General features: G+C 37.3%; 1 protein-coding gene across 1 annotated transcript in view; it reads right to left on the bottom strand.

Annotated features, from left to right (window-relative positions):
* The window catches only part of LOC150082876 (alanine aminotransferase 1), a 101285-nt gene that overhangs the window by 41815 nt on the left and 39182 nt on the right, over positions 1-20288 (bottom strand). Inside the window, exons 6-7 of the mRNA XM_090376887.1 lie at positions 16648-16777; positions 8621-8700 (exon numbers count right to left, since the gene is read on the bottom strand). Of these exons, the coding sequence (XP_090233013.1) occupies positions 8621-8700; positions 16648-16777 (210 nt within the window). The remainder of the gene's footprint in view (positions 1-8620; positions 8701-16647; positions 16778-20288) is intronic.

Here is a 20288-nt window from a genome sequence, read left to right as displayed (position 1 = left end):
AAGTAAAAAAATACCATAAAAGTTCCTCCCATCGTTGAACTCAGGGCTTCTCCACCCGTGTGAGAAAGACAGTGACAATACCACTATGCCACCTGCACAGAATCAATAAAAGAGATTAGAAAAAGTTGAAACTTCACTGAGTTCAAACATGTTTTCAGCCACTTAAAAAGTCTAATGAACTAGGCACTGTTGTCACAACAGGCAACAAACATCACCTACTACCCACCAAGATGCAGCTAGCTAAGGAATTAGTTGCTGCAGACTGACTGGATTATGCAATAAATACTGCTCATGAGGGAGTTCTGATCATCAACTACATAGTTTCCACAGAACAACAAACTTCCTTGGCTATCATTTCTGGAAACTTATTCACAAAAGACCAATGAATTTCACTTGAGATTTTTAGGAGATGCTGCGCTTGGTTTGGATGTGGTTTCTTCTTAGGCAGCTAAGCAGAAACCAAATCCAAAAATGTTTAAGCAAACAAAATTTAAATATGACTTCATTTTCAAAGTCTTAATAGTTTCACATTAAACAGAATTGAGTACTATGTTTTTTTTTTATGAAAATCCCAAACACGAGAGGTATTAGAACCTATAGTACTTAGTACCGTGCTTGGGTTGGAGGTTGAGAAGACAAAAGAAGATATTTGTTGACATTAGGCTTGAACTTCTGTAGACTGTAATTTTCAGGAAAGACATATGAAGGAAGGTTGTTCTAGAAAATGGCAGTTGAATGAATAAATGAGGAAGATGAAAAGTTGGTTCTGTGAGTTTGAAGTTGGACAGTAAATGGATGTTGGCTGGTGGCGGCACATGTTCGGACTGTTTTGAAAGAGAGAGTGGAAATTATAGAAGCCAATTCAGAAGAACAGTGCCCATGGAAGTATCTGTAGAAAAGGCATGCAGCAGAAACAGTACATCTATGAGACAGCGAGTGGAGAAACTCTGTTAGAGAGGAATCATTAATTAACCTAACTGCCCTCTTCTGAATGGAATCGAGAAGCCTGAGAGAGGTTTTGGGGGGGGCACCACCCCAGATGTGGGAACAATATTCCATGGCAGGGCGGATTTGCGATTTGTACATATTGAACAGCTGTTTGGAAGAAAAGTAACGCTGAGAGCAAAAGAGAAAACCAAGTTTTTTAGATGCAGAGAAAGCAATATTTGTAATGTGCTTGTGCCATGAGAGATTACAAGTCAGGATAATCCCCAAAAGAGATATATCAACTTGCCTAGAATTCAGAGTGTCACCAAAGATAAGCATAGGAGCAGAAGAATCATTTTTGCAAGATAAGACAAGACTGAGTTTTAGAAGGATTGAAATCAACTAAGTTGTCTTTGCCCCACTGGAGAATTACCTGGCTAGGTTTCTAGGTAGTTTAAGAGTTGTGTTTGTTTGTTTGTTTGTTATTTGGTTTTTAGGAGCATTAGAAACTAAGGCCATATTGCTCCGCGATATGCGGTGGTCATTCCCTGACCTTTCCGCATCCTCCGTATTTGGTGGTGACGGGCTTGAACCCCGGTCTAATCAAGAAGCGTGTGCTACGCACTGCTTCTCCTTCCCACCTGGCTACGGAGGCACCAGTTTAAGAGTTGGCCGTTAATTGATTTCTCCATTACTATTGAAAGAGTAGACATGATTGCAATGGGACGATAATTGGGTGGGAGGGATTTGTCACCCTTTTTAGGAACTGGTTGGATATGAGCAAATTTCCAAGCAGAAGGAAAAACACCTTTGGAATAAGAAAGTGAAAAAAATGCGGCAAAGAACAGGAGTAAGTTCAGGAGCACATTTTTTGAGAACAAGTGGAGAAATACCATCAGGACCTGGAGCTTTCTTAGCATCAAGATTCGTCAAAATTCTTCTGACATCCTTTTGACTGAAGACCACAGGAGGCATTGAATGCAGTGTGTTGGGAATGGTGGGAGGTGTTTTACCAAGATCATTAATACATGAGTTGGAAGAAAAATGGGATGCTAGCAGGTCAGCTTTATCCTTGGCTGAAGCAACAACAGAACCATCTGGTTTTGACAGAGGTGGGAGCAGAAATGGGCAAAATTTGCGGCCAATAGCTTTCGCAAGAGACCAGAATGCTTGGCTACCATTAGGGCAAGAAGGAAGTTTTCTACTCTTAGCCTGTTCAAAATCTAGTTTGGACTGATTAATAAAGCTTTACAATTGTTGCGAGCTTTGGTGTAGGCAGAAAATGAAACTGAAGAATTGGAAACAAGCTAATTACGATATGCAACGTTCTTCTCTTGAACAGCCTTAGCACATTTATTGGAAAACCAAGGTTTAGATAAAGGACGAGATTTTCAAGTGGACTGTGGGATAAAGAATTTCATTCCTACAAGAATAATTTCACTGACACGATCTGAGCAAACATTGACATCAAAAGTTTTGAAACAGTAATCAGACCAAGGAAAAGAAAAGAAATCTCGCAGGTCATCCCATTTTGAATTCTTGTAATGCCAAACAATACGAGGTTGGGAACAACCATGAGATAAAGGCCCCATTGGAGAAGAGACAATCACTAAGTTGTGATCTGAGGTGCCTAAAGGACCACTCACTTTGACCGTGTACTTAGAAGGGTTGTTTGTGAGAAAAAGATCAAGCATGTTGGCTGCACGAACAATCTGTGCAAGGTCATTAGTAATTGCAAAAGCCTCAGCATCTCGACCAGAAAACGGAAACCAGCTGGAGTTGTGAACATTAAAATCACCAAGGAAGATTACCTCACTGTTAGGAAAGTTGGAATGGAGAAAGTCAAAGAGCTCCAAAGTGATTAGTGGAGTTGGGAGAACGATAGAGACAACCGATGAATTTGACACAATGAAGTAAAGAGATTTTAAATCAGAGAAGATCAAAAAGAGGAGATTCCAAATTACCAAGTCGCTGACCGGGAACATCAGAACGGACATATGCACAAGTACCACCTTTGAGGCGAAAGGAATCATACAGCGAATAGTTTGGGCAAATAAGATGAGCAGTAGTTGAATCAACTGATAACTGAGATTCTGTTAGAAAAAGTACATGGGGTTTGGATGACTGCAAGTGGAAATGGACATCACTGAGATTAGAATTGAGACCACGTATATTTGTGAAATGAACTAGGAATGTTTGGGAGGTTTAGATCTTTTCGCAGATTTTGGTTTTTTTTTTTTTTTTTTTAGGAGCCTTAGCAACTAAGGCCATATTGCTCCGGGAATATGCGGTGATCATTCCCTGATCTTTCCGCATCCCCGTATTTGGTGGTGATGGGATCGAACCCCGGTCTAATCAAGAAGCGTGCGTTACGCACTGCTGCTTCTTCCCACCTGGCTACGGAGGTGCCTTTTTCGCAGATAAGCTTACTCTATTAGTTTGACAACTCGTGGTGTATTCAATAGTATGAAAAATTGGGGGGGGGGACATGCTGTATGAAGTAATGAAATTTTTGGATATGGCGTACACATGGTAAAAATATACCGAGATCCTTGACATAACGTGGCCTCGACAATGCCCCCCCCCCACGCATACACTGCTCGGACTTCCTCCAGTCACTGTCTGGCAGAGAAGAGGTAGCAAGATTATACACTAGCTAATCCGGAAGCCTCCTAAAGAGTTACCAATAGGTTCGGTCCAGTGTACTAACTAGCAGCTGGCCTGCGAACACCGTTTTAGAGCTGTACTCTTAAAATGCACGGAAGATTAGATCTCACCATGATATTCATTGTAACGTCAAAAGTCATCAATCATACTGCATGATGGAAGAGATGGGGAAGGATTGACCGGAACTTAGCTCTGGAGACTAAACATTGCAAACCCCATGGTTCCACCACTTCAAGCCTCCAATAAGCAAAGTGGTGGTATTGCACCAGTTGATGAGAGTCATCTACCACCTAGTACTGCCTGGTAACACAAAGGGGCGGCATTCCTCCATGTGGTGTGGGTGTCACACCTCGACCCCTGCTTACGTTGGTTCACACCTGGGTCGTCACCCACCATGTGTGCTTGTGCATGGAGGCTATACCCAGGATTACTAACAATCCCACCATTGTGAAGGTGCAAGCAGAGGATTTGGCTGTCACAGACCGTCCAGACTTTGCCGAAATTGGGTCCACTTTACTTGAATGTCACCCGAATATCAGTTCCATCAGCAAGTACAGCTTGTCTGGCATATCTGAGAGAATGTCTGTGACAACCTCAATGACCAAAAGTTTCTTCTTAGGCAACTAATATTTCAGAAAAACTTCAGTATGATTTTATTTGTGAAGTATTCATAGTCAAGTCAAGAAGAAATGCAAGTGCGTGTGTGTTTTGACAGGTACAGAAAGTCTGCTTCGTTACATACAAGATTTGAAAACTGATATATTTAACTTTATTGGATTTAAATGGCTATAATTTCAATTCAAGATCGCTAGTTCTAGAATCATTTATAACAATAAAAATTATGCCTTTATTCATTTAATTAACTATCATAACGTGCCCAATTTTCATGCTCTGTAGCCCACGTATTCAAGGTCTTTCATCATACAATTGACCCCCGCTTAACGCTGATAATTCGTTCCGTAAAAACAGAGTGCTAAGTGAATCCGCGCTAAGCGAGCGCCGCATTCCCATAAGGTAACATATGTATTTGTGAGTTGCGGTCGGTGCCATAGGATATTTCCTAATAAATAATAAACCGCAGTGAAAAGATGCACAAATGTCGGTCAAAATATTTAATATTCAAATATTTGTACATATAAAATATTCTGCATTACATATGTATATAATTATGTGGTAACTACTTATGTATCAAAATTAAACTTAAACTTCCAATTAAAATCATGAATTTAATTGATCTAAATTGATTTAATTTAATTGATGAATTTAATCATGAAAAATGTGTCAATTTTGGGTTGAACTTTGGCCCTCTTCCAAATATACTAAAAGGGGTATTTATTTTAAATCCTCTGCAGCATTACCACCTAACAATAAAGTCAACCGATCCTTCGCCACTTTGAAACCTGGCATATTTTTTTCTTCTTTCAATATGAAACTTCTTTTAGGCATTCGTTTCCACAAAAGTCCTGCTGCATCTATGTTAAAAACTTGTTGAGATGTATAACACATAATACCCCTCTTCAATAATTTTAACAAGTTCTTTTTTGAAAGTTTCAGCTCCTTAATCTGCACTTGCGGCTTCTCCCTGGATTTTAAATCTATTCAACCAGCTCTTACTAGTTTTAAATGGTTCCACATTTTTTTTTTTTTTAGGTGAGTTTTCTTCAGATCATCAAATTGGCTAATCTCTCTCTCTCTTTATTTTTTTAATAATATTTAATTTAACTGAATTCTGCATTGGATATTATCTTCAATAAAATTAGTTAAAGCCTTTCCATTTCAATCCTAATAGCCGGTCAAGCCCTAGTTGCTTGCAGTGGAACAGCTATCTTTCCCGCTGCTAAAATTAATTCTTTAATTTTTTTTATAATTGTTCTTACAGTTAAACTTGCAAGTCCTAAATTATGGCACACATCCGCTTGTCTTTGACCGGAATCGATTCGCTTCAAAACATCTAATTTAATTTTCAAATTAGTAGTATTAGTAGAAGTGGCACATGATGCAAGAAAGCAAGTGTAGGAGCTTATGCAGCATCAGCCAAAAAAAAAAAAAAAAAAACACACCATTCCCTCCAAATGCCTGTCCAGTTCCTCCTTAAATTTATTCAAGCTATCAACTTCCACAACGACAGATGGAAGTTTGTTCCAGCAATTAACCACCCGCTGGCTAAAGGCAAATTTCCGCACATCTATTCTACATCTGTCCTTTCTTAATTTGAACTTATATCCCCGTAGGTTGGTAATCTGAACAAGTGGAAGGATCCCATCAGAATTCAGCGTGCTCAACCCATTCAAGGCCTTATAGACCTCAATCAGATCACTGCGCAGGTGCCTAGTCTCCAGCCACTGCAATTTGCAGAACTTAAGCCTCTCTTGGTAAGAGAATCCCTTCATTCCCCTCACCAATCGTGTTGCTCTTCTCTGTACACACTCAAGCAAATCTACATCCTTCCTAAAATGAGGCCTCCAGACCTGTATGCAGTACTCAAGGCGTGGCCTGACCATTGCCTTATACAGAGGGACAATCACCTCCTTTTCCCTGCTAGCAAAATTCCTATATATCATTGACAAAACCCCATTACCCGCCCTAGCAGCCTGTCTGCACTGCTCAGAAAACTTCATATCTGACTGCACAATTACTCCCAGGTCTTTTTCATTTTCTACCACCTTAAGTGTAGTACCACACAGTTGGTACGTTTCTCTGGGGTTACTTCTACCCATATGCAGTACTTTGCATTTGTCAAGGTTGAACTTCAGTTGCCACTTCTTAGCCCATCTGCCCAAATTATCTAGATCCTGTTGCAGTAGCACACTGCCATTACTGTCATTAACAACCCTGCCAACCTTTGTGTCATCTGCAAACTTCGACATTAAGCCTGATATACCTTCATCAATATCATTGATAAATACACAAAACAACAGTGGACCCAACACCGAACCCTGTGGGACTCCACTAATAACATTAGTCCAAGAAGAGCAGCACCCATTGATTACCACCCTCTGTCTTCTCCCACTTAACCATCCTTTTATCCATTGTAGCAACTTACCCTTAATACCATTCTGCTCCAATTTGTACAGTAGTCTTCCATGCGCAACGGTGTCAAAAGCTTTCCTGAAATCCAAGTATATGATATCAAAATTATTTTTTGCATCCAGTTCCTTTGTGACCACATCATAATAACCAATCAAATTTGTCAGACAAGACTTTCCCTTAACAAACCCATGCTGTGTTTGAATTATTGCTGCAGTCTTGTCTAGATGATCCTGCAATGCATCTTTAACCAGCGACTCCATTATTTTACCCGGAACAGAAGTTAAACTAACTGGTCTGTAATTACTCGTGTCACCCTTCGATCCACCTTTGTGAATTGGGGACACATTTGCACATCTCCAGTCCGTGGGAACCTCCCCTGAGTCCAAGGATGCTCTCATAATTATGGCTAAGGGTTTGCTTAGTTGCTTTGCCGCCTCCTTTAAAATAACTGGATAGATCCCATCCATCCCAGGTGCCTTTCTTATGTTTAACTTCAACAATTTCTCCTCCACTTTGCTCTCAGTTATTACAAAATCATTAAGCACACTGCTACAATTTGATAACCTTCTTCCATTTTCAAATTGTAATAATTCCTCACGTGTGAATGTAGATGCAAAATACTCATTCAGTTTGTTTGCTATCTGAGCAGGATCATCAACAGTCGAACCATCGATGTCAAGTGGACCAATCATATTCATCCCCTTCCTTTTAGAGTTTATATAAGTAAAGAAATCCTTGCTGTTTTTCTTAGCATCTTTTGCCAAAGATTTCTCGTAATCCGCCTTCGCCTGCCGAACCTCCTTTGTGACCTGATTACAGACTAGCTTATATCTGCCACAGGCTTCTGCGTCACCTGATAATTTATATGCATCCCATGCATTTTTCTTCTGTCACGAGTCTCATTAGTTCATTTGATAACCATTTAGGCCTAAACCTTGAACGATATTTCTTAATCGGTATATAAAGTCTAGTAGCTTCCACGATTAATTCTTTGAATGCTTCCCACTTAGAATTTACTGTTTGTAACATCGTCAGTTGATCCCACTGTACAGAATTTAAAAACTGTCTGAGACCACTGTACTCCCCTTTACGGAAGCAAAAACCCTTTCCTTTACCCCTGACGGTAGTTACCTCTTTGAGTAAATCCCACTTCAGTAAATTCAGTCTTCTTCTTACATTTATAGTCTTCGTACTGCACTCAGATGTTGTTGCTTTTTCATTCTTATCGGCCATTATTAACTCTTCAAAAAAACTGCGTTGGTTGCATTAATTATGCATAACTCTTCGAAAAAACTGCGTTGGTTGCATTAATTATGATACAATGTTCAAGTAAACTGTCCATTTCGCACAATGTGTAATACGGTATTGAGTGATGACTAGACTTCAGATAAAGGCATATAATGCAAATATTACAAGCAATATACTTGATAATTTTTTAAAATGTTGATCTTGGAACTACGTAACAAGTCACTGTACCGCAATTAAATTAGCGTGCGAGAAAATTTCACTGAGCGTAGGAAACGTTTTAATGCTGTTTTGCTATACATTTTCAAGCTATCGACTCCATGAAATGAAACGATTTCGTTAAATATGCCATCTGTAAAAGAGCGTTATAATGATCTGTGACAGCATTATAGTCAGATACGGGTTATAATATAAGAACAGCATTATAGCGAATCAGCGTAAAGCGAACCGCGTTATAATGGAGGCCTGCTGTATAGGCATCCTTTTGCAGATCTCATCCATTGTTTCATTTATAATTCCACAATAATATTTTTCTAATGTAACTATCTCCAGCTTTTTTTAATCAATTCTGAAATACAATTTTTTTTAGAATGACCTTGCAGAATAGATTTTTAATAATCTATTAATATAATAATAACATTAATAGTAAAGCAATTATTATTGTTATAATAATAGCTTAATTAGCCTTATATAACAAGAATAATAGATAACATTAAACATGAGAGAGAAAAAAAATTAAATGAATAAGTACCTCATCAGCCATTACAAATAACTTTTCATTATAAGCAAATTTAATGATATCTTCGATGTTTTCTCTAGTACACACTGAACCTGAAATAAAAATTAAAATACAAATCATGGAAAGCAAAAGTTTCTCATTTTCAAGTGCTGTTTATTTACAATATCTTTTGATGAGAAATACACACAACATAGATGTCACATTTTAATTAGAAATTAAGGATATAAATAAAAATCTACATACTAAGATGCTTAGTGCATTAATATGCATTCAGCTACAGCATATTAGACAAACTGCAGAACAGCCATTGTTCATTTCTCTTTCACTTTTTGAAACCTACAAAGGTACATGGCATGAATTTGACTGCACAAGTTCCAAAAATCAAGAATTATATTTGCCTGAACACTGCAAAACAACCATTTCTTACAGGAGGGAGTTCATGCATTTACGTAGTCACACAGGAAAATTGGACAATGACATGACCTGTAAGCACTGCCTCACACATTAAGCAATGAACAAGGAGTAATGCAACAAAAAAATTATCATCATTTCAATGTATGAAATCAGTTTGACAACCGTAGAGTTTTTAAAATGTTGCAGTATCAGGTTATTATTCATTAAATATCTGATATCCAACAATACAAGACTGTAAGAGCTGGTTGAATATGTATTGTTCAGGCCCTATACGCTGTTACAGCAGTAGGTAGAATAATTCAGCAACATCTGATTTCAAAGCAAAAAAAAAAAAAAAAATTATATATATATATATATATAAAGTGGAAAATTAACAAAGAAACAAATAAATAACAAAGATGGAAATGGAAGATGCATGGTAGGAATGTGTCAAAAAAATTAAGTATAGGGCAAATATAGCCAAAATTATAAGTCAATAAATAATAAATTCAGACCAGCAATGATTGATATAATGCTGAGGCCAAAAACTCACTAAAATGACACAATAAATCAAAAGAAAATAGATATAAGACAAACGAAACAAGGAATCGGAACAGATGATCGTTGCATCCAATCTCGTCAGAGGGCCCTGGATACAACTGTGAATGCTGTATTTTGAATGTAATGCAAATTACCACAACAGATAGAGACGGACATTAACTAAAATGCCATCCCACTGAATCAATAAAATCACATCAAGGAGGCCCTAATGTAGTAACAGTAGGAACAGAAAAGCTTAAGCACTCACTGCTAGAGCAAAAATCCCAATATTGCTAATTTCAACAAGGATGGATGTGAATTCATTAGATTATAGACTGTGGGAAGGGTTAAATGCAAGACCTTCAGCAGATGGCACTTTATTATCATCAATCTGTAATAATAAAGTTGTAGCAAATGTTCTCTTAGATATTGTGCACGCTGATAATCAAAATTGGCCTGTTTATTTGAAAGCATGAGTAAAAGAACAAGGAGGACACGAGGAGAAACCTTTGGATAGCATGTTACTCATTAAACAACAAATTAAATGTGGCATCCTATAAAAATTTCCCTTTGTTACTCTCATAAAACTACTCAAATACTCTGCCACAATGTATGGCAAGGTCAGGAATAGGAACATCACTTCCATAAAAGATAAGGCCAATGAGAGTAAGACAGAAAACAAAATTATCCACTAGTTCTATTAAAAGTGCAAGCTAGTTAAAAGAGTTTTTATTCAAGAGTTAATATTGGGAGAAATGACACAATGAAAAAAGTAACAAAATATGGAAAATCAATTAGCATATATGGCATAAATTCTAAAGTACACAACATGCTTAAAAATACTACTGTTCATTTGAAAATAATGAAAAACAGTAATGAAAATATATTTTTAAATAAATACTGAAAATGGAGAAAGCATATTAATGGCCTTCACATTTAATCCATGAATTATGGTTTCTGATAGAATTTCTCTCTCCCCACAAAAATATATTTTATTATTATTATTATTTTTAGCTATATGGTGCAAGGAAGCCTGAGGCTTATACTGCACCAGTCAGAAAAAAAATTCCCGAGTTACCCTAAGAGAGAGAGAGAGAGAGAGAGAGAGAGAGAGAGAGAGAGAGAGAGAGAGTCAAAAGTAGAAGGGAATCACCAAGAAAGGGAAGAATGATATCATAATTTTTCTCTTTCTAAACCCTAGGGGTTCACCAGATGTGAGCCCCCTGGGGCTTATATATACAGTAAACCTCCGCTATTCGTGGTATCTGTATTCGCGGTTTCGCGTATTCGTGGTCGCTGATTTAATATAAAATGAAACCTTAAAAAAATGTGAATTTTAAAATGCCGTGAACATTTTCTGCCATAAAAATACATGGACGTGGCTAAAATTATCTTTCCCGGTCAAAACAGCGCTCAGTAGGTGGGGGGAGAGAGGTGACAAAATCGTGAGCGTGTTTCTCGCTAATCCTTGTTCAGTATGTGTTATGCACTTGTCATGGAAGGTTTCATCATTTGCTTTTAATTTATATGCTTATAAATTGAATAAATTTATCAATTTATAAATTGATTTACTTACAAAAATGATAAATCTACCGTTTTGTAGTGTGTTAATTTCGAGTGTTAATTTTACTTTTTCGAGTGTGTTAATGGAAGAAAGTGACTTTATTGTGGACAAGTTCTTTCTAACCCGTACAAAAATATGGCTACAAATAACAAGGGAAATGTGAAAAGATCAAAGAAGGTGATGACATTAGCGAATAAAATTGAGTTATTGGATAAATTTTCTAATGGTGAAAGTATCTCCTCAGTGGCAAAACATTATAAAATCAATGAGTCAACGGTACGATCAATCAAAAAATCGGAAGAAAAAATCCGCCGTAGTGTCCGTGAAAATGCGCTAATTGTTTCAAAAATTTGCTCTGTAACTCGTGATGTTAAACTAGAAAAAATGGAAAAAGCTTTAAATCTGTGGATAGAAGACCGAACTCAAAATAAAATTCCGTTAAGTTCACTCATCATTCGTGAAAAGGCAAAACTCCTTTATCAACACTTTAGCGAAACTGGTGATAGCACTGGCGGGATAAGTTTTTTAGTTAGCAAAGGCGCTGGTTTGAAATTTCTAATAAATATTACATTTAATATTAAATTGTTTCTTATTTTCATTTCGATGCCATATGCTTGCATTTCACTACGTACTGTCTATGTACATAGTCATATTATGAAGGTACATATAATACATACATAGACAAAATTTTGAATAGTTTTTCCTATATACAGTATTTCATACTTTGAAACGGAACCCTTTTATTACTATGGGAGCCATAACTCAGTATTCGCAGCATTTCTCAGGAACGTAATAATATATATAAAATTCCAATCATGCTGTACTCCAGTTTCAGGAAATTCCAAAAAATAAAGTCGGTCAGTGGCAGTAAATTCCAGTTAAGTTCACAACTATAAAAGTCACAATGATGATGTTCTCTGAGTAGATTACCACCTCACTCTTAACCTTTTGTGAAAATGCATATAGCTATACTTCTTGCAATGCAATAGATTATTTGCACTAGTAACTGCTCACTGCTGCAACAGGATAGCTTACAGAGGTGAGCAAAACCATGGAGAGAGGTTTACGAAATTACATACTGAACTACTTTGCTACCTTCAAAGTTGAATTTTCCTTCTCACTTTTTTGTTAGACAAGGTTATTTTGTCAGGTTACAGAAAGTTGTTCAAAACATGTCACAAATGCTTAAACAAACAGTCATGCCAAACTTTGGTAATTAGTTCATTAGTGGCAGGCTGACATACATGCAGAAACATATTGATAAAGATATGCATGTAGGCACTTGTGTTGAAGTTTTCATGGCATGAGTTAATATCACGCCAGGCTGAAGCTTCCCACCTAGTTTTTTAACACTTGAAGCCTGATTTTATTACTAGTTTTCAAATAACATGTAGTAAAATACAACAGAACTGTGGTCAAGGGAGTTTCTCCAACCTTCGTAATCATTTTCACAGCCCATGCCCCCTAACTAAGAGACCTCAGGGTTTCTATCCTCCCATGATGAATGCATCCGACTTGCACTGAATTCTGCTGTGGGAAAGTAGAGAAAAGAAATTAATATACACCAATGAGGCAAAACATTATGACCACCTACCTAATATGATGGTCCTCCACGTGCCGTCAAAACAGCTCGTACCTGGCGAGGCATGGACGCTACAAGATTTCTAAATGTGTCTTGTGGTGTCTGGTACTAACACGTAACCAGCAGATCCTTTAACTCCTGTAGGGTCCATGATTGAGATGCCACAGATCGGAGTTGCTATTCCAGCACAAACCACAGATGCCCGATGGGATGGATGTCTGGAGAATTTAGAGGCCAGGGCAACATCTTCCACAAACCAGTCTCAAACAATCCAGGCAGTGTGGCATGGCACATTATCCTGCTGAAAGACAACGCCGCCAGAGGGGAAGACCGTTGCCATGAAAGAGTGTACCTGGTCAGCAATGATGTTTAGGTAAGTGGTAGACATCAGAGTGCCCGGCACATGGATGACTGGACCATGTGCTCAGGTTCCCAGCAGAACACTGCTCAAAGCATGACACTGCAGCCACCAGCTTATTTTCGTCCCACGGTGCATTCAGACGCCATCACTTCCCCAGGTAAATGATGCACGTGTACCCAGCCATCCACATGGTGCAACAGGAAACATGATTCACTGAACCAGACGACCAATCACTCAAGGTCCAGTTTCAATGCTCTCGTGCCCATTGTATGTGCTGTCACCAGTGAACCGTTGTTTGCATGGGCACTCTGGGCAACCTGTGGCTACGCAGCCCCATTTTCAGCAGGGTTCGACGTACTGCATGTTGTGACATCAACATTACTCCCGTCACCAGTATTCCAATTACCGGCGAGTTATGCCACAGTTGCCCTTCTGTTGCCACGTACCATCCAGAAGAGCCTTCCTCACCTCGAGCCATGGTCATCCAACACCTCATTGGCGGTACATGGGTTTTCCCTCCTCTGACCACGGCTAACCGTGAGCACCCCACCAGCTGTGCCATTTCAGATATGCTCTGACTCAGTCGTCTGGCCATTACAATTTAGCCTTTGTCAAACTCGCTTAAGTCTGCTGCCTTTCCCACCTGAAGAACAAGAGTAATGCTGATTAATGGAGCTCAGTATCAGGTGGTTTTTTTGTACCGTGTCCCAACTTGTGAAGTAGCTCACCTGCAGTTGCTTCGATTTGAATAATGACTTGCTGGTCATAATGTTTTGGCTCATTGGTGTATCATATATATACTGTATTGGCTTTGCATTAGCAACACCTAACTAATACCTCACAGAACCACCTTTTGCCCATAATACAACCCATACACATCTTAGCACAGTGTCATGTGGTAGCGTTACCCATGTGTCTAGTAATTCCTGCACATTGTCAGGTGAATGGTCATCGCATTGAATGTCCTTTTGCAGTATGTCCAACATGCTCGATTGGGTAGCTATGGAAGGATAGAGAATTCATCGGCACATTCCTGAAACCATTTAGCAACCTGCTAGAGCTTATGGGATGACACACTGTTGATAGAGGCTGGAATTGTCTGGATACTCTCTCATTATGAAGGGGATGTACTTGCTCAACAACGACGAAGGCAGGCATTCCCATTGAGCAGTTAATTAATGGTGATCAGAGGACCCAATGCATGACATGAAAACAGTCCCCAAACCATAACATCACTATCTCCAGCCTGCAGAACATCAACAGTACATCCAAGTACCATGGCCTCACGCTTCCTCCAAATGTGAACACACCCATCAGCATGATAGTTGGAAATGGGATTCATTAGACCAGGTGACCGATTTCCACATGTTCATGGTCCAGTGCAAGGTGCACTTTCTTGTGTCTCACAGTAAGCATAAGCACAGGTACTATAGCCTATGTGAGATAATTTCCTGCACATCATCCACGTGGATATTGGTCTTTCTATTCTTATGTTGTACTGGATAGTTAGCTGGATCATTACTGTGTTACAAGATGTAACAGGACATATGATGCTCATCACCTGCATTGGCCACATGTGGCTGACCTACACATGGTCTTTGGCTGATTGTTCAGCTGCTGCCGAGTCAGTCAAAATAGACTGTTGTCGAGATACTGACACATGCACATCTTGCCCATACAATCATTCCATAATTTAAAGATTGACGGCAGCCCATTCTTTCTTCCAGACATTCAAAACTGACTGCCAAGTGTGTAACCTACAATCTTATATCAGCCTTCCCAATTTTAAGCCTTCAATAGCATCACAGACCAGTCCATTCCTACACAAGAGGGTGTTGTTAATACAAAGCCAACTCAGTGTATATATCGATGTGCGAAACCAAAAGGTGGCACCTGACTCTAATACTATGCATATATCGATGTAATTACCCACTGATGTAATCACAACTATGCACAGAGATGTACAATGAAGTCTTTCAGCATCCTCTGATAGATCTGAGCATTACTGACTAACAAACGTCACTTTATTGCTTCAGCATGTGTGCACCCTAACCGTCACAAAGATGTTAGGTTTGACCATGTGCCAAGCCATTGGAAAGTGATTAGAGCAAATGATAAAAATATGTATTTACAAAATAATTAACTATTGTAACTACTGACATGCAATTTATATGTAAGGTAGTCAATACCATTAAAATGTTTAAAATGTTATTAAGTTGATGATCACACAGAGAAAAGTATTGTACTGGCCACAAAAAAGAAAAAAAATAAAATAAAAATACTGATAAGTATCTGTAATTATCTCCACTATAAACATTTTAAGATGGCAGTTACATCCTCTTCTCAATGCCAACATGTTTCAAAATTCCATGCTACTATCAATAGGAAAAAAAAAAGTAGAGAAGAGGACCAAAAAATTATACTGGGATCTGAATATATTATAAGATATGCAACAAAGTTTTCAGAAAACTGACATTTTACAAGTTATGTGTATTAATTTCTCCATTTTCTTTTATATCACTAGTTCCAATATAAGCTTATAGTACAATCTGTCCCCGACATACGTAAGAGATATGTTCCAGGACTTCTTACGCAAGTCGAGTTTTACGTAACTCAGGAATGTCTAATAAAATATTGTAACTATATCCTGATATGCCGAAATTACAAAAAACACATAATGCCCTCAGAAGAATGAAGAAAAACAGTTATATACCATTTAAAAACTTTATCTGGGGACAGCAGTGAAGTGGTACTGCTTTCACTTATTCTTTTAGGCAGCAACATGATAACAGTCAAAATAATTTTCTTTAATCAAAGAACTTCACAGGATTAAGTTACAAGGGTTGCTGTCACACCTTACGACATGCAAATAAAGCATACATTACAAGATGATAGTTTGACAAGAAGTCGTTGAAAATGGTTGGACAACACGAATTTCAACTTCACCACAATAACCCAATGTGTAACAAACATTACATACAAAATGCAAACAAAAGCTCCCACTTCGCTCTCAAACAAAACTGAACTGACTCTAAAATCCAGAAAGAAAGGATGTATAGACGAAGGGCTAGAGTGTAGTTCTCTTAAGAAATAGCCAATGGGACAACAGTCCATGTGGCTTGAACATTATGAGGGTTTCTCTGAAGTGCTTCGATGCAGTTCACCTGTCTCAAACACATGTTGTCAAATATTTCTTCAGAATTTTTAAAGCAGAAAATGAAATAAAATGTTAACTCTAGTTATTTACCTAGATGCTAGTTACGCTGCAGGTTATTATCCAACATAGTTTGTATAGGAACAAAAATAAAAACTTATACTTATTGTCCTTCATTCGACTTCACTCTTAAAAATTATACAGAAAGTATCTTTACGATTTTACCAGAAACATTTATGTAAGTCCGAAATTATGTAACCCGAGCTTAAGTAAGTTGGGGACTAACTGTATTTACAAACGAAATTCATTTTTAACATTAGGAGTACAGGTATATTAAAATTTGTTAACACATATCTTTGCTAATTTTCATGTGGGGCACAGCGTATTTTACATTATATTTTAAGTTTCTAATGCATACACATTTGTCTAAATAAATAAAATATACCTGTTGGATTTCCAGGATTGATTACAACAATAGCTCTAGGTTCGCAATGTGATTTTGCTTCTGTGATGGCTCGCTTCAGTTCTTTAATATCCAAGGCCCATTCCTTTTCTTCATTTAAATAATATCCAATCTAAAGAATATATATTACATATTTATCACTTACAAATTTTGGCATTCTATATATATTAAAGTTCTTTATTTTTCTTGCTGTGCAACAATAAAAAAAAAAAAAAAAAAAAGAGCAGAAACTATCCATAGTTAATATGCATAGTGAAGAGATATCCTTGGAATATAATTTCAACTTAACATCTTATGATAATCACAATTAAAAATAAACAAACACAACAAAACCTGAATTTAATGGACTTTAGATATAACTGATGAAAAAAAGCTGACTGACACCAGAGTTTTATTCCAAAATTTAGTACTGTGAAGCACACAAAATCAATATTATGCATGCTGTTAAATCTTTATCCAGAGTGAATATTGCCTCCCATGTTTTTGTATTTTATTATGCAAAAATAGCAACTAAAAACACTCATAATTGCAAGCTTCGAAGCATTCGCTCCAGTCCCATCTCATGCTGCCACTACTACAAAATATCTTACTACTCTGTGACCACTACAAGTTAAAAACAAGAACAGGAGCACATTACCAGACCTATTCTTGCACCAAATTACTCTACAAAAACGGTGAAAATCACTTCAAAAACCATACCAAATTAAGCACTAGTCTGTACCGTTTCTTATTAGATAGTATGAATCAGAGCTGTAATACTCAATACGTTCTACGTTGATATTAATGTTTGTAAAATAATAAGAGGAGTTTACCTCAATATAGTACGTAGAACACTTAAGAGTGATACTCTCCAGAAATTAAAACGAAAAAATTAAAAATTTACATTTATAGAGTAAAAAATAAATAATTAAAAACCAATTTAACACAATTAAAAAGAATCTAATGAAAATATTCAAAACGATTATCCTTCCTGAAGCTGACAATGCTTCTCGACCATATGTCGTATTCACAGGAATGAAAATTAAAAATTGTTTTGAATATTTTCGTTAGATTCTTTTCAGTGTCAGTTTCTTGCATCTGTGAGGAATATGGTGTGAAAAAACAAACTGTGTAAGATACCGTAAAGGGCAAAAGTTAAGGAGTTTTTGCTGATTATTATTATTATTAGCCATATAGTGAAGGAAGCCTGAGGCTTATGCTGCACTAGCCAAAAAAAAAAAAAAAAAAAATTCCAAGTTATTCTGAGAAACAGAGAGAGGAATCACCAAGGAATAGAAGAATGATATCCAGCTCAGGATCCTGGGTGTGCCAAGCCCATACTCACCAGATGTGAGCCACTGGGGTTAATGTATTTCAATTGCGGCTGCTTAGCTCTGACTCAAGTTTTTCCAGGCAGCACTATACAGCCATGGTAAATTTTCTTCTACTATGTATCGGCCAAGAAAGTCAAGGTAAATAAAATCTTATTTTTTTGCAGTTTAAGTTCATTTCAGGGTTTTTAATACATACATATACAGTAAACCCCCGCTATTCGCGGTATCTGTATTCGCAGTTTCGCGTATTCGCGATCGCCGATTTAATATAAAATGAAACCTAAAAAAATGTGAATTTTAAAACGCCGTGAATATTTTCCGCCATAAAAAACATGGGCGTGGCTAAAATTATCTTTCCCGGTCAAAACAGCGCTCAGTGGGTGGGGGGGAGAGGGGTGAAAAAATCGCGAGCGTGGATGTTTCTCGCTAATCCTTGTTCAGTATGTGTTAGTCATGGAAGGTTTCGTCGTTTGATTTTAATTTATGTTTATAAATTGAATAAATTTATCAATTTATAAATTGATATGCTTACAAAAATGATAACTCTACCGTTTTGCAGTGTAAAACAGACTTTTTCGAGTGCGTTAACGGAAGAAAGTGACTTTATTGTGGTCAAGTTCTTTCTAACCCCTACAAAAATATGGCTACGAATAAAAAGAGAAATGTGAAAATATCAAAGAAGATGATGACACTAGCGAATAAAATTGAGTTATTAGACGAAATTTCTAAAGGTGAAAGTGTCTCCTCAGTGGCAAAACATTATAAAATCAATGAGTCAACGGTACGATCAATCAAGAAATCGGAAGAAAAAATCTGCCGTAGTGTCCGTGAAACCGCGCTAATTGCTTCAAAAATTTGCTCTGTAACTCGTGATGTTAAATTAAAAAAAATGGAAAAGCTTTAAATCTGTGGATAGAAGACCGAATTCAAAATAAAATTCCGTTAAGTTCACTCATCATTCGTTAAATGGCAAAACGTCTTTATCAACACTTTAGCGAAACTGGTGATAGCACTGGCGGGATGTTTTTTTTTTGCTAGCAAAGGCGCTGATTTGAAAGATTTGTTTGAAATTTCTAATAAATATTACATTTAATATTAAATTGTTTCTTATTTTCATTTCGATGCCATATGCTTGCATTTCACTATGTACTGTCATGTACAGTCATATTATGAAGGTACATATAATACATACATAGACAAAATTTTAGACTAGTTTTTCTTATATATTTCTTACTTTGGAACGGAACCCCTTTATTACTATGGGAGCCATAACTCAGTATTCGCAATATTTCTCAGGAACGTAACACCCGCGAATAGCGAGGGTTTACTGTACAGGGCAATTGTGTAAATTTTCCAATTATGTGAGGTATACAAATGGTCTCTGGAAAAACTTTCAATTTAATAGACACTTTTCAATAATGGATGCCTCCTCCTCCTCGTTATCAGTTTGTAAAACTGGTGGTTTCCTGTAGTTACAAAAGAAATATACAAAAATAATTATAAATTAAGCAATATTCAAGATAAACAGCTGCTCATTTAAAAGGCTGCTGGTCTTAGTGTGAGACGTTTCAAATCTGGGGGTTAATCTAGCACAACTTAATAAATCCAAGAAGGGACTGATCAATAAAAAGTGCATGGAGCATGTATGGCTAAAGACATTAGCCACAAATGGATTTGCCAGGAAAGCAGATTCTTTTGTTGTTTGTTATTTGGTTTTTAGGAGCATTAGCAACGAAGGCCATATTGCTCCGTGACATGCGGTGGTCATTCCCTGGCCTTTCCGCATCCTCCGTATTTGGTGGTGACGGGCTCGAACCCCGGTCTAATGAAGTAGCGTGTTCTACGCACTGCTGCTCCTTCCCACCTGGCTACGGAGGCGCCCAGGAAAGCAGAGCAGCAGGACTTGAGTGCTAAGCTGTTTTACTTGGAAATTAATCTGTATTATTTTGTTGTTTTACAACTTTTCTTACATATGCAAATTTCTTATTAGGCTTGTCTCTGTGGTGAATTCTTAAAGTGAAAGCCATCTGAACAATGTCTAAAATAAGTTTGCAGGATCTCTAGATATCAAATTCAAGTTACAACTAGAAATCAACAATCAAATATGAAAAATTCCTCCATCAGGGAAGATTATCCAGTTGTCAATAAGATTTTTTTCCTCTGATTTCAAGACTAAGTTTACAATAAGGTTTTCTCTTTCAACATGATGGAAACACAATTTATCTAGTACACCAGTTAGTTAATATTATGCAACACACCATGACATGGTGTACAGCATAATTTTAACTAATTTATTCTGAAGAATTAGCA

This window comes from Mastigoproctus giganteus, chromosome 7 (assembly GCF_048544385.1).
Source record: "Mastigoproctus giganteus isolate SK-2022 chromosome 7, ASM4854438v1, whole genome shotgun sequence".
In the NCBI taxonomy this organism is placed as follows: Eukaryota; Metazoa; Arthropoda; class Arachnida; order Uropygi; family Thelyphonidae; genus Mastigoproctus; species Mastigoproctus giganteus.
Note: the sequence above shows the minus strand (reverse complement) of the source record. Positions and strands in the feature narration are given on the sequence as shown.